General features: G+C 35.4%; 1 protein-coding gene across 1 annotated transcript in view; it reads left to right on the forward strand.

The window, feature by feature from the left end:
• The window catches only part of LOC145263824 (ubiquitin carboxyl-terminal hydrolase 40-like), a 150,193-nt gene that overhangs the window by 125,371 nt on the left and 9,544 nt on the right, over positions 1-15,278 (forward strand). Inside the window, exons 26-30 of the mRNA XM_080120889.1 lie at positions 3,311-3,398; positions 6,587-6,806; positions 8,701-8,766; positions 9,756-9,984; positions 14,467-14,568. Of these exons, the coding sequence (XP_079977015.1) occupies positions 3,311-3,398; positions 6,587-6,806; positions 8,701-8,766; positions 9,756-9,984; positions 14,467-14,568 (705 nt within the window). The remainder of the gene's footprint in view (positions 1-3,310; positions 3,399-6,586; positions 6,807-8,700; positions 8,767-9,755; positions 9,985-14,466; positions 14,569-15,278) is intronic.

The following is a 15,278-nucleotide window of genomic DNA, read 5'->3' on the forward strand; positions in this document are numbered from 1 at the left end:
TCACAAACATAGCAAATAATACCATACCGAAAACAACCAAAACCAACAATCACAACAAACCTTGGTTCACAAAAGAATGCAGAAAAGCCATCAGAGCTCGACGAGCTGCCTTGAGAAAATTCGAAAAGTATCCAACAAGCGAAAATCTGGATTTCTTCAAAAACAACAGAGCAAAAGCCAGACGAATCATAAAGGAATCCAAAAGAACAACTTGGAGAAATTATATATCCAAAATTAATGTGAATACCAAGGCGAAAACAGTTTGGAACATGATGAGGAAAATAGAAGGAAAGTGTAGTAGTACACCAATATTCCACATCTCTAAAGGCAACAAAATATACACCGATCAAAAAGACATTTCCAATAACCTGGCAGATAATTTATCAAAAATTTCATCATGTGACAGACAAACAGAGAAATTCAAAAAGATTAGAGAAAAGGAAGAGAAAAAGAAAATTCTATTTAAATCACAAAATACTGAAAAATACAACCAACCTCTTACCTTGCCTGAATTAAAAGAATCGCTAACCAAATCCCATGACACAGCTACAGGGCCCGATGAAATTCCATATGAAATCCTCAAAAAACTTCCAGAAACCTCAATGAAATACCTACTTGAAATTTTTAATATTATATGGTCCAGTGGAAACGTACCCGAGACCTGGAAAGAGGCCACAATAATACCAATCCCCAAATCTGAAAACTCAAACATCCAATCCCAATCAAGTAACGTCTCAGATCCATTGAATTTCAGGCCAATAGCTCTAACAAGCTGCATTTGTAAGACCATGGAAAGGATTATAAACAAAAGACTAATCTGGTTCCTGGAAACAGAGAATCTTATTACAGAATTTCAAACAGGATTCAGGAAAAACCGAAGTTCAATAGACCACATAGTCAGACTTGAAACCTTCATCAGAGAAGCCTTTGTAAGGAAGGAACATTTAACAGCAGTGTTCTTTGACATGGAAAAAGCCTACGATACTGTGTGGAAGTATGGTGTTACAAGAGATCTGAAGGCGCTTGGACTAAAAGGCAGAATGCCAATTTTTATTGAAAATTTTTTAAAAAATAGACGGTTCAGAATAAAGGTTGGCACAGCTCTCTCGGACTTGAAAGAACAAGAGAATGGAGTACCTCAAGGGAGTATACTGTCAGTGACCCTGTTCAGTATCCGAATTAACAACATTGTAAAAAACCTTAACCCTGGGGTAGATTGCTCCCTGTATGTGGATGACTTCCTAATATGCTGTAGATCTAGATATATATCTATAATAGAAAGGAAGCTTCAATTGTGCTTAAACAAAGTAATGAGATGGACGGAAGAGAATGGATTTAGATTCTCCAAAAGAAAAACGAAATGCATGCATTTCTGCAAACTAAAGAACATGCACAATGATCCTGTCCTAATCATGGAAGGAATGCCCATACACGTTACCGACCAGTACAAATTCTTAGGGATTTTATTTGACAAAAAGTTAGCATTCATCCCACACATAAACTATCTGAAAAAAAAATGTAACAAAGCTGTAAATCTTTTGAGAGTGGTAGCACATACCGATTGGGGTGCAGACAGGGAAACACTCCTTAAACTTTACAGAGCACTAGTCCGCTCAAAGCTAGACTACGGTTGTTTCATATATGGATCAACCCGAACATCATATATAAAAAGCCTAGACCCTATTCACCATACTGGCCTAAGATTGGCCCTAGGAGCATACAGAACTTCCCCCGTGAACAGTCTATACACGGAAGCACACGAACCCCCACTAGATCTAAGGCGAGAAAAGTTAGCCCTTCAACATTTACTGAAACTGAAGTCTTGCCCAAACAACCCTGCATACCAATGTACCTTCTATCCTAAATATGAAGAACTCTTTAACATGAGAAGAAAAACTATCAAAACGTTTGGGCTCCGAATGAAGGAAAGCATTGAAGAATCGAAAATTCCAATCTCCAGCATTCACAACTTCATACTGCCTAAAACACCCCCATGGACCATGAAACAAGTTGAAATAAAACTCAACCTAAACAAAAAGTCCAAATCTACCACAAACCCTATTGAATACCACGACGAACTTCAACATTTAAAATTACAATATTCAGACTACACCTTTATCTACACAGACGGGTCTAAAAGCAACAATCACACTGGATGTGCAGCAACGTACCATAAAATCACAATGAAGAGAAATCTTCAAAATGAAGCATCTATATTTACTGCAGAGACTATAGCTATCGATCTAGCACTCAACATAATTTCAGAGGAAACCACCAAAAACTTCATCATTCTCACAGATTCTCTATCAGTCCTATTATCTATACAAAATCAAAAACAAGAAAATCCACTAACAACAAAATTAATAGAAAAAATCAATATCCTTTCAACTACTAAAAACATTATTCTTGTCTGGATCCCCAGCCATGTGGGGATCAAAGGCAATGACAGGGCAGATATAGCTGCAAAAGATCTTCTCACCTTCCAACTGACAATTTTAAGATTCCACATACTGATCTTAGACCCCATATAAAAGCATGCATACAGGAAAAATGGCAACTGCGGTGGAGTCAGCAAGAGGGCAACAAATTATACTCAATCAAACCTGAACTTAAGGAACAATGTCCGGACATCAAGCGATCACGCCGAGAAGATGTGATACTGACTCGGCTGCGCATAGGGCACACCAACTTTACTCATTCTTATATACTAAATGGAGAATCGGCACCAGAGTGCATCCCATGCCAGGAGACACTCACAGTAAAACATATCCTAGTTGGGTGTGATGACCTTGCCCCAACTAGAAAATTATATTATACAGAAAGCAATATGGAAGACCTTTTTGAAAAGGTCAACTCAGCAAATATTCTAGCATACCTAAGGAAAGTAAATTTATATAAGAAAATTTAAGGAAATTTAAAGTCACCCAAATATACACATCCATGTATAAATACATTTAATTTCTTAGTTCAATTTTATAAAAAAAGGGAGGAAAGGCTGAAAAAGTCATTCCCCCCCCCCTCCCAATAAAAAAAGTTAAAAAAAAACAAAAAACAAAGAACTCCGGCATTAAATGACCGCATAGGTTGATATGCCGTAAAACCAATCAATCAATCAAAAAAACTTAATAATATAAAAATGATACTTGATCAATTTGTGATTTTTGGAATATGACATCTTTGTTCTGTGATGAATATGTACATCATACAGATTTTTCTTTTTTTTTTTCATAATGAACTGGAATTCTAAATAAGTACTAAATTTTTTATTAGTTTTTTTCAATTGTTGTTCATTTGATCTTTTTTTTGAAAGGGCTTTCTCCATATCTCTGTGTGGCTGTTTCCAACTCACATTAATGAAGAGACAAGTATGTTGTCTTGGATCACAACTAAGTTTCAAAGTAAGTTCATCTTTTGTTTTTACAACCCAATATTTCAGTTGACATGACAACTTAGTTGCATTTATACTGGGCATAAAAAATATACCTGTCTCAAGACGAGTAAAATTCAAGATATAATGATACTAAACCTTATGTCTAGAATCTATTTTTTTTTTTTTTTTTTTTTTTCAATTTTGGTCAAAATCCATCATTTGCTTTCAATTCTAAAAAATGTCTAAAATTTCAGGCCTAAGCTTAAGGATTGGCATTTAATGACTATGAATCAAATTTAATGCAAATCTGAAACACGATGCATCTTAGATAGGTTTTGATTTTGGTTAAACAGTCTGTGACAAGGATGGAGTTGTGGACTGATGCATTGTCCTGGTAGAAATGCCACTGATCCAATTTGAAGAGTGCTGGCCTCTTACAACGGAATCTCTTCCTGAACTCCCTTAAAACCTCAGCATAGTATTCCTCGTTGACTGTCTGTCCAGTGGGAACCCCGTGTATGTAGATCATGCCTGTGCTGTCAAAAAGAAAGGGATCAGCATAAATTTGTGGGTGGATTTGCTTTGTCTCGCTTTCTTGGGTCTGGGAATGCGAACCTGCTTCCACTAGTAACTGTCTCTTGGTCTCTGGGTCATAGCAGTAGATCCAGCTTTCATTGCAGGTCACCAGAACATTTAGAACTGCGGGATCTGAATTGATCATCTTTACCATCTCCCTGCTGGAAAACACTCGTCTAGTTGAAACCACTATCAATAATTTCCCCTACTCTTTATCTGTGCCTAAAGCTAAACATAGAGTGCATGAACAAAGCTTTTTTTATTAGAACTGCATGCCTTTGGAACTCTATTCTGTTTTCCTGCTTTCCAGCTGACTACAATATGGTCGTCTTCAAGTCCAATGTAAACAAGTTTTTTTGATGAGCCGTCCCCTTAAATAATCCAATTTACCAAATTTCCACTACTAACAATTACTATATTTTCCCATTGGTTACCGTACACTCACTAACCTTTATCCTCTAGTGGCCTTCGGGCCTTGATAAATGATGACTTTGGGGGGGGAAGGAAACAGCCTATGCTTATATCTAGTAGCTGTATCATAATGATCGGATGATCAGTTAACTAGTTTAGGCGTGAATTCTGTACATAGAATTATATAAACATAAACACATAGTTTGCTTTATCTAAATAGAGATATCCAATTATTACAGTTACAGATGGCCAAGAATATATACGCATTTAATTAGACTTCTCCATTGGAAATTGCATGGAATTAAAATATGATAGACTTTGCCCAGTCGTGAAATATGCTTAAATATATTTTAATTTGTCTAGATTTTATATATATATATATATATATATATATATATATATATATATTATTGAGTCGTGATTTCAAAAGTAAAAAAGAAAATGTACTTGGATGCCCTCAACTAGAATTGAAACCGAAAGCAAAACTGTAGCAAAAAAGCTGGTGATGTTACCACTGTGCTAACGTGATACGTTTATGAACTGATTAAAACTTAAAAATAAATTATGAATGTACAAAATGTTTAATGATTTTTTTTCAATTTTGACACATTTTTGATCTTTTAAAAATTATTTTAACCGGCTAAAGATCTATAAAAGAACGGTCCGTATAAAATCCAATCATTTGATGCCCCTAGCACTGCTCTGCAACTTTTAGTTTCGGAGGAGATAGTTTGAAAATATGGAGACAGAGAGACATATAGGCTTTTATAAATTAGATAATACAGATATCATCATCATAGCATTTTATTCCATCTCACGATCCATCGAATAAGAAAGAAAAAAAAACTAGCTGTCCAAAATCTTACCAAAATAGCTTCACATCCACTAAACCCAGCCCATGATAATATCTTCAGCTCAGAATGTGAAACCTCATTTGGGAAAAACAGCAAAGCAATCAAACCATTCACCTTACAAACTAAAGAATTGAATAAAAAATTAAACATAAATACTATTCACAAGTCAATCATCTCCAAAGATCCTGCTATTGAAATTGAAAAAACACAAAATCTTACTAGACATAACTAAATATGCTAAGGACAAAACAAACCCAATAATATTCCATGAAGAATTCCAAAATATATCAATACTGGACCATCTGTAAAAAATTAAACCTCCAATGTAGCAACAAGTCCTGGGAACATCAACCTGAAAGAACAGTTGGAAATGACTTATATACCATGCATTACGACCATGTAATCCCTACAGTTACCTACCTTGAAAATGCTGCTGTGAAACCTGATATAGTTATATGGAATAAGTTAGAGAGAGTTGCAACCTTGGGTGAAGTGTGTGTTCCTAATGATGGAGGACTGAACAAAGCTGAAAGGGAGAAACAGACCAAATATCAAGGTCTCATGTATGATATGAAAAGAAACTGGAATCTTAGGGATATATCAATCATAACAGTTATTATAGGTGCCACAGAGCTTATGAAGAAGAACCTGAAGTCCTACCTAACTAATATTCCTGGTGAACCAAGTGCAAAAGAGATCTAGACAATGGCACTTAAGGGAACAGCGAGGATACAAAAAAGAGCTCTTGGTTGGTTTCAATAAAAAGCAGAGCCATGTTGGCAGCTGGTTTGGCTGCCCCGTACCCAGGATTACAATCTTCAAAGGAAGAAAATTTATATATAAAAAAAAAACAAAAAAAAAAAAAAGGCTCCAAGAGTCAAAATAAAGTGGAGAATGCTGCTATATCCTGTGAAGGAAAACGGCAGAAGGCTTTCTCCTCTAATAGCTTCTTCCCTTGAACAGCTAGACTGGAATTCCTTTCCTGCTACCTGCTTCCCTGAGTATTGATATGCAGAAGTTCAAATGTAACAAACCAACATCTTGTTAAACTTTCTTACGCATGGTCCCTAGTAGCCCCTTATGTCCAAATGGCGACATGCCTTGTTTGGTGTGAAGGTGAGTAAAAACAAAAATTTTTAATTTTTTTTTTTTTTTTTTTTTTTTTTTTTTTTTAATAATTTTTTTTTTTTAATAATTTTTTTTTTTTAATAATCCATTCATTTCTAACTCTTATCCTTAAATAGCTTTAAACCTTGATAAGTGGTGATTCATAATTTTTTTTTTAAACTAAATTCCAATTAAAATTTATTACCCCCCCTACCCCCACCCCCACCACCATTTTTATTAGAATTTTCTTAAATTTTCTCTCCTACAGCTCTTTGGAATGGTAACGAATTGTCGTCCAACAAGGAACCACTTAACGTTGGCACACTCGAAATCAACAAACAGGCCAGTCTGGAAGAATTGAAAACCCAAGTTCTTGCTTTGCCATACTTTACTGAAGAGGGTGTGTCGAATATCCATCTACTCAGACTCAGACTTATGGAAAACAATAAACTCACAACAGTTCTCAAGGGGCTTAACAACTCTCTCCAGTGAATATTAAGTTTTCTTCATTTTTTTTTTTTTTTCCTTTTCTGTTTCTTTCATTTTTTTTTTTTTCTGCTTTTGTCTGTCTGTTCCACATGTTTTAGGAAACAACTGGGCCAATCTAGCTGAAATTTTGTATTCCACCCCTTCAGGTCCCTAGATGCAGGAAAATTTTCTACTCTGATAGTTTCTTTCTTTGGACTTTGCTTGCCTTTCAAATTCCCTTCCTGCTTATTGTTTCCCTCGATTGTACCAATATGCAGAACTGTAAATGCAGTGTGAACAACTATCTTGCTCCCCAACTCCCCACGTTGATTGTTCCTCTATAAATCTGGTGCCTATTAAAGCAATCCTTTGTTTCAGTCACAATATCTTGTTTGCATTGTACAAATATATATATATATTTATATATATATGATGATTGCAACGTCTTATCAGACGGGTGCCACTCCTTCAGACACTTAAAGTCCATGAGCCTAAAAATGACTTCTATCGCCGCAGGACCATTTTAATAGACAAATGCCTGAGGGAGTATCTATACACAGATGATGTTACAGAGTCTTAGCTTTGTACGACAGCTAAGTCTCTCTCAGTTCAAAATGTTGAGATCCAGCAACAAGCAAGAGCAAGATAGCCAGCAACAAGTTAAACTGCAGACCAGCTTAATGCGGGTATTGGTCTCCCGCTTTATGGTTTTTTATATCAGATTTGCTTCTTCTAGAAAGGTTGCCTTCACCACGGCTTACGGGAGCCCTCTCCACCCCAACACACATATACACACACACACACACACAAATATATACGGTGCTAGTTGGCCGTTGACCCAAAAAAAGGGTTCATTCACCCTTTGGAAGGTCTTGTTTTTAATCCTTCAGGGAGACTAGCCGCCCTCCTCACCAAACAAGTTTGGTGGGGGAACCAGTTTAGTCGCCGGTGACCCGACCATGAGGCAGGTAGTACTAGGTTACATGGTACCAGTAGCATATGACATGACCTGACATATATAACATATATATATATATATTAGTATATTCATTATACAAACATTATTGGTTACACGTGTGCATACATGTTTTAGTGGAATCTTGATTCAGACAGACTCACTTCATCAGATGAAGGAGCAACAATATATATATATAGTATTCACATATCCACTTTAATTGCAACCAAATAGCGTTAGGAGTGCCGACTGTCGTGTACGTGGTCAAGTTTCAAATTTGGTTTGAAATAGTTGCCAATCTAGCCATACTGATGAGTGGTGATACAGTGAAACATTATTGCATGTGGATGACTAATATATATATATATATATATATATATATATCATATTAGCAGTTTCTTAGGTACTAAGTATTTGGATATCATCCCACGATCTGTTGTTGGACTAATGGCACTTTTTGAGGCAAAATGGATTTAAAATGACCTGGCTTGTTAAAAATTGAAAATATGTTTATAAATATGAATAATTTGACAAAATCAGTCAAAAAATCAAGTGGGGGTACATGGAATTTATATAAAATAAACTGATTTTATTTCTAACCTCCACATTATGACCAGGTATAGATTGATATTTTTTTTTTTTTTTAGTTGTGCTTATTAAATTGCTACCGTAAATGTTCATAATGTTAATTCCTTCAGTCCTGCAAAAATTTTTCCTGACAAATGTTTAGTTGTATCACAAGTTAGAAGGATCTTTCGATTAGATTTCCTTATCTAGGCAGTCCTGGAGATGAAGGGTCACATGTAGGTACCTATGGACCTTTATTTCTACTATTCAATTGACTACATAGCTGCAAACTATTACAAAATAATCCTCTCTCTCCTAACTTGTAATCTTGTCCAACCAATCAGATCCTATGCCCTACAAGTTCCTGAAGGAATCTTTCTTTTTTTTTCCAGGAAATTAAAGCTGAATATTTCTTGTCAAGTTGCTGCACAGATTTTGACTTCAGAAGAAAATTTACGGTAAGTCTTTCATTTTTTTTTTTTTTTTTTTAGTCTCAAAATTTTTTGAGAGACTTTAATTTTATTTGAGTCTTTCATTTTCTTTGAGAGTCTTTCTATATTTTTTAGATATAGTTTTTGAAGTCTTTCTATAAAGTCTTTATATATTTTTTAGTCTTTAGAGAATGTTCTGGAGTCTCTTTAATTTCTTTGAGTATTTTTCTTTGAAGAGTTTTTGTATATTTATTTTTTTGAGAGTTTTTCCTCAACAAAGTCTGACTTTTTGAAGCAGAATTTGTGAATTCTTTTGTGTACTAATTCTCTATTTAACAAAACGAAATGCACATACAATTTAATATAAGTCAGCATAACGTTTCACTCAGCTGTAGTGTTTCTGCTGTTTTCTTTGTTAGGCAAAATTTCTGTATAGAAATCACAAAGATTGTGCGTCATGATTGGCTTGTTTGCATGAAGCACTCCTTGTTACTCACTGTTCATTAAGAAATTTAGTTCTCTCCCACTGCAAGAAATGTGACATCAGGGTCAGAAAGTGGGATTGAGGATTGGCCCCTTGACCTGCAAAAAGTGCCTGGGCAGCCCCATTGGTATTCCCCAGTAAGGGTGTCTCTGACAATTAGCAATAAACTAACCCCTTCTCAAAGAGAGAAGGCAAAGCCTGGGAGGATGGACCTCCTAGAACTGCACAGAACCAGCATTACACCACAATTAACAGGGACCAGGTCACCACAGGAATGGTCTAATTTCTGTTGATTTTGGAGGCAGAGGTTGTGTGTATTTACCCCAGATGCTGAGGCTACAAGCTTCAATAGCGGTTTGTAAAGATAAGATGTTTGAGATAGAATAGCAATTTGCATTCAACTTTTTGTATACAGTGAAGCCTTTATAAATATTGTTTTTGGTGTTAAATTACATATAAATGGTTGATATGCCACAACTTAGATGAAAAATTTTTTTCCCCAAATATGCATCTGTGCGTTTTCTTTTTTTAGGAGTGAAGAGATTATCCTGACGGTGCAACAACGCATTTGTGACACACGTGAATACAAGGAACCGGTTGAGGTTATTTGGGACACTTCCTTGGGAACCTCCATCTCCGATTTGGAACAAGCTGTATCCAGCAAACTAATCATCCCTGTAGACAATCTATTAATGGCCAAACATTTTCCATCTCGATGTGAATGGCTTGTATTGAATGACCAACCTCTTCAGAATAATAAGGTAAGAAAATGTGGTTCATGCAGTTGTTGGCATCAATAGACTTTTTTTATTTACCAAAATGGTCATTAACAATTCAGTTTAACCTATTTGAAACTGATGTAAATTATTGAACCACAAAAAAATAATTCAATTAAAACAAAAATCATTTCGAATTATTTAATCAGATGAAAATTCCACTTTTTTACAATAATTTTACTAAATTTAAAAAGTTATTCTAGAAAATTTGAAGATTGTCATGGAGCTTTGCATAAATTTTTTTACTTCATTAAATAATTCAAAATAAGAAAAACAAGGCCCATTGATATGTTACTGCATTATTTTTGTCATAGTATTTTCAAGTTAAATTCAATTTTCTTATTTTGATTTAATAAAGTAAAAATTCCATGAGAATTTTCAAATTTGCGAGAATAATTTAAAAAATTTAGTAATCCTGTAAAAAAAGCGGAATTTTTACTTGATTAAATAATTTGAAATAAGAAAAATGATTTTTGTTTTAATTTATTTTTATTTATATCAGTATGAATTAGGTTAAACTTAAAAGAAACATGGTTTGTGTCTTTTGGTAAAAAAGAAAAGTCCATTGATGCCGATCCACTGCCATGAAAATAACGATAAAGCAGAGACAAACTCACAACATCTCTTCTGTGGGAAAGAGGTTGCAGAGAAGAGAAAAGGGCATCCGCCACTAGACTACGAAATCTATTTTGAACTCCGTCAAGGCAGGAGAAGCCTTGACAGAGTTCCTGTCCCGATATGGCAACAGTACTCCATCCTTGGACATACTTGGCTCTTATACAGGTAGAGAATTGCATCTATTGAATTGTCATGTCGCAATTATGAACATATCCAAAAATTATGAAAAACAATAAGGTAGAAAATTATTAATGAAAATAGTTTTTTTTGTTTTTTTTGGGGTTTTTTTTACAAGGTAGTCACCACTTATCAAGGCCCGGAAGCCACTCGGGGATTAGGGTTATTGCGTGTACAGTACATTAGTGCCGGAGATTTGATAAAGTGTCTTACTTAAGGAGGCAGTTCATCAGGAATTTGTTTACATTGGACTTGAAGACATCCAGGTTGTAGTCAGGTGGGAAACAGGTGACCAGAACAGAGTTCCACAAGCGTGCACTTCTAAGAAAGGAGCTTTGTTCATGGAATCTACATTTTGATTTTGACACAGATAAGGAGTGGGGAAAATTTTTGACAGTGGTTTCTACTTTTTTTTTTTTTTTTTTTTTTTTTTTTTTTACACGGTGGTCACCACTTATCAAGGTCCGGAAGCCACTCAGGGATAAGGAGATTAAATGAAGTGTTTACTTAAGAGGGTGGTTCATTAGGAATTTGTTAACGTTGGACTTGAAGACATCCAAGTTGTAGTCAGGTGGGAAGCAGGCAGACGGAACAGAGTTCCACAGGCGGGTGTTTATCGTGAAAGATTGGCGAGGGGGGACCAGAGCTTGGAGTTCAGACGAGCACCTGCCATGGTAGTAACGATAAAACAAAGACAGGCTCACAACGTCTCTCCTGTGGGAAAGAGGTTGCAGGGAAGAGAAAAGGGCATCCCCCACTAGACCACAAAGCCTATTTTGTACTCTGTCAAGGCAGGATAGGCTGTTTTTAGCAGCTCCTGTCCAGATGTGGCAGTAGTTTTTTGAAAATAATAAGCAAAAAATGACAAAAAAAAAAAAAAATAGAGAGTTCTAATTGTAACAAAAAGGAGATAATTATTTTCTAAAAACTGAAAATCTTTGGCCAATTTAGTAAAATTTAATTTTTGCTAATTGTCTCCGAAAACTGTTTTCATTGCTAATTAATTTTCTACTGTATGGTTTTTTGTAATTTTTGGATATGTTTAGTACTGATACCATGGGTTTCATTTGAAATTCGATTTTTCAATTCTCAAATTTATCTGCAATAACAAAGAACTGTGATTTGTATATATTACGTTATTTTTTTATTTTTTTTTACGAAAGTACTTTTGGTACTTCTGCAGTTTACAACCCTAGTAAACATTCTTATGTAGTCAAGTATTAACTATTGTGTACTTTCACGTAGTGTTTAGGGGGAGGGATGTTTAATATTTCAAAAAAAAAAATTTTATAATGGAGAATTTGCTAGCGTCTTTGTGTGAATACGTAGTTGAGAAAAGCATTTTGTTTGGAATAAATTTAATTTTTAAATGACGATGAAATGTATGAATACTTTTGAGGGCAAGGAAAAACTCAAGATTTAATAGGGAGACCCGATGTTGCTCGGGATTGAATGAGAATCAACAAATGTTCTATCTTCGCATACTTTTATTGCAATCCAAATCAGTGAAATTGCCCATTTTTCAATCACATTGATTGTTTGCTCTAGTCAGGAACCCACCACGATGCATTCCTTCCCATGCATCATGACTTAGTCCACAATGTTGCATTGCACCGTAGAGAATCTACTGTTGATTTTGTAAAATTTTCATAATTTTTTTTTTTTTTTTTTTTATATTATTACATTTTAATTCAAAACAAGGCACAGTGCTACTTTGATGTAGGGGACTACTTTCAGGGACATAAGTTGCAGGGATACTATGTAGGGAGTTGAGCAGCAAGATGTCTGTTCACATTACACTTGAACTTCTGCATGTCAGTACAGTTGGAAGCAGGAACCCGGAAGAGAATTCCAGAGTCTAGCAGTTATGGGGAAAAAACTATTACAGTAGAAGGCTTTCTTACATCTAGGGATGGGATTTTGCTGCTTGTTGGCTTTGACGGAGTATTTACGTTGAGGAGGTAGAAGGGCTTGTAGTTCATCAGAGCATCCACCATTAAAATACTTGTAAAACAGGCAGAGATGCAACATTTCGTCGGTGGGACAGAGGTTGAAGCTTAGATGACAGTTCAGGACCTATCAGGTTGGCGACTCTCTTTTAAATTTTGTTCAGGAGTGAGAGAGTAGTAGCAGATGCACCAGCCCAAATGTGACAACAATACACGATGCATGGGCCAATGGTGGCCTTATAGAGGTACAGGATGCTTTCAGGGGTAAGTAACTTTCTAGCACGGTAGAGAGAGCCCACCTTCACAGCAGCCTTGGCAATGCTCTCAATGTATTTGTTCCAATTCATGTTCCCTGTGAACATTAAGCCAAGAAGTTTGAAAGAAGTATTTTCAGGTAATTAATCTGTAACCGTAGCTTTTGATGGTTGAGAAGGTATCTTGTAATTATTAAAGGAAACAAGTTGTCTTGGCAGTATTGAATGTGACCACCCATTTTTGTCCCTATTCCACTAAAGACTGGAGGTCTTTCTCTAGTGTTTCTGCCATTACCTTAGATATGTGTTCATTCATTTTCCCCTCGTGCCTGTAATAGAACAACATAGTGTCATCAGCAAAGACAAATAGACAATTTTTTCAGGGAGGTCATTTATGAATAATAAGAATAATGAAGGTCCAAGGATCGACCCCTGAGATAAACCCTCATTTATATCATATTGTTTAGATGTACGACTGTCTAGGACAACCTGGATTCTTCTCTTATTTAAGAAGGATTTAATTATGTTAAGTATTCATCCAGTGATACCGTATGATCTGATTTTCCTAAGACCATTGTGCCCTACTCTGTCAAAAGCCTTAGATATATCTAGGGCTACTGCCCAACCCTCCCCTGCTTTATCCAGTGTATAATATATACATTCAGAGATTAGTTATGATATCTGCTGTAGAATGGACTTGCCTAAATCCATATTGTGGGTCGGTCAGAAGGTTATGGACTAGAGCTTGATTATTTACTCAAATATTTTGGCAGAGATTTAATGGGTCAGTTCTTTCGCCAGAATTCTTGTAAACTGGAACCACAGAAGCAGAAACCGATATTTTCAATTATTGATTTTTTGATACTTATTGGAGATGTTTTTATATAAAACTTAAGAACACTCCAAGACACAAAGTACAATTATGTGAAATTTTTTACATCACCTCAGCCATTTCGGAGTTCATAGAGAATGAACTCACATGCAAAAAGACATATTGCCGTTTATATATAATTTTATATATAAAATGAATGTACAGAGGAATCTTTGTTTTCGAACATTATTATAATATTCTAAACATCTCTTTAAGTGCAATTATTTGTACCTGTCTTGCGCTTGGTTCACAAAGTATATTTGCCTGATTGCTTTTTAAATTTTTTTTCATAAGTCCAGTTGCTCCTATGATTACTGAAATGATGCAGATCTTCCTAAGATTCCAATTTCTTTTCATGTCACACATAAGACATTGGTATTTCGTTATCTTTTCCCTCTCGGCTCTGTTTAATCCAGAACCATTAAGACTTCTACTAAGGTTGCTTCTTTTACCTTCTTTCACCAATTCACTGTGTCTCATCCCAAAATTATCTGTATGAATTAGTTTTTTTATCACCCTTTACAGAACAAGTAACGATGAATATTAATGCTATGATTTAACTGTTTATTTGTTTTATTCTTGCTTATTTTTCTTTCAGAAAACACAGACTGTTCGTTCGAAACGGAAAAATCAACAAAAAGCTTCCAATATTCAATTTGCTCCCTTCTATATTGCTGACGGGGATGTCATTGGTGTCAAGGTAAAGTTTACACTAAATTTATTTATTCAAATTTTGTGGAGATAAAGAAACATGAATGCCTACTGGATACTTTCCACAAGTGTTTATATAAATCTCACCTGTTTGTTTAAATGTATGTATGTATGTTTGTATGTCTGTCTGAAACTTTTGACAGGGGCGACGGATTTTCACGAGATCAGTATCATTTTGAAGCTTGACCCTTTAGACAACAAATATCGAAAAAATTGGCCCAAAACATTAATTCCTTCACCCTCAACTGGGCACTTTTCTACAGGGAGGGGGGGGTCGCTTTTTTCACCGATATTTCTGAAAGTCATCCTCTTTTTTCGATTTGACTAGCCTTAATTTAAACCTACGTCACTTCTGGTTTGGCGATGGACGCAACAACAAAGACATCAGGTTTTTTTTTTTTTTTTCTTCCATGTTCTCTTTCAGGGTTCAAGCCTGCCTGCTACCATTTTTTTTTTTCTTTTTTTTTTTTTTTTTTTTTTTTTTTGCTCAACGCGTACTTGCAAACGCAGGCTAGTTCTGTATAAACGTTTGTCAGGACAACCTGGTATGCGGATACTTTCCACTACAAGTGAACCTTGTACAGAATAGCTACCCATCGTAAACATTGCTTTTAATTCAAAAGGTTATTGGCCCAGAGGGGAACTTTATTTCGATGGATGGCTCAGAAATTAAGTTCGGGGGGAGAGGAAAGATGTTTT

This window comes from Euprymna scolopes, chromosome 39 (assembly GCF_053919585.1).
Source record: "Euprymna scolopes isolate OS-2025 chromosome 39, ASM5391958v1, whole genome shotgun sequence".
NCBI lineage: Eukaryota > Metazoa > Mollusca > Cephalopoda > Sepiida > Sepiolidae > Euprymna > Euprymna scolopes.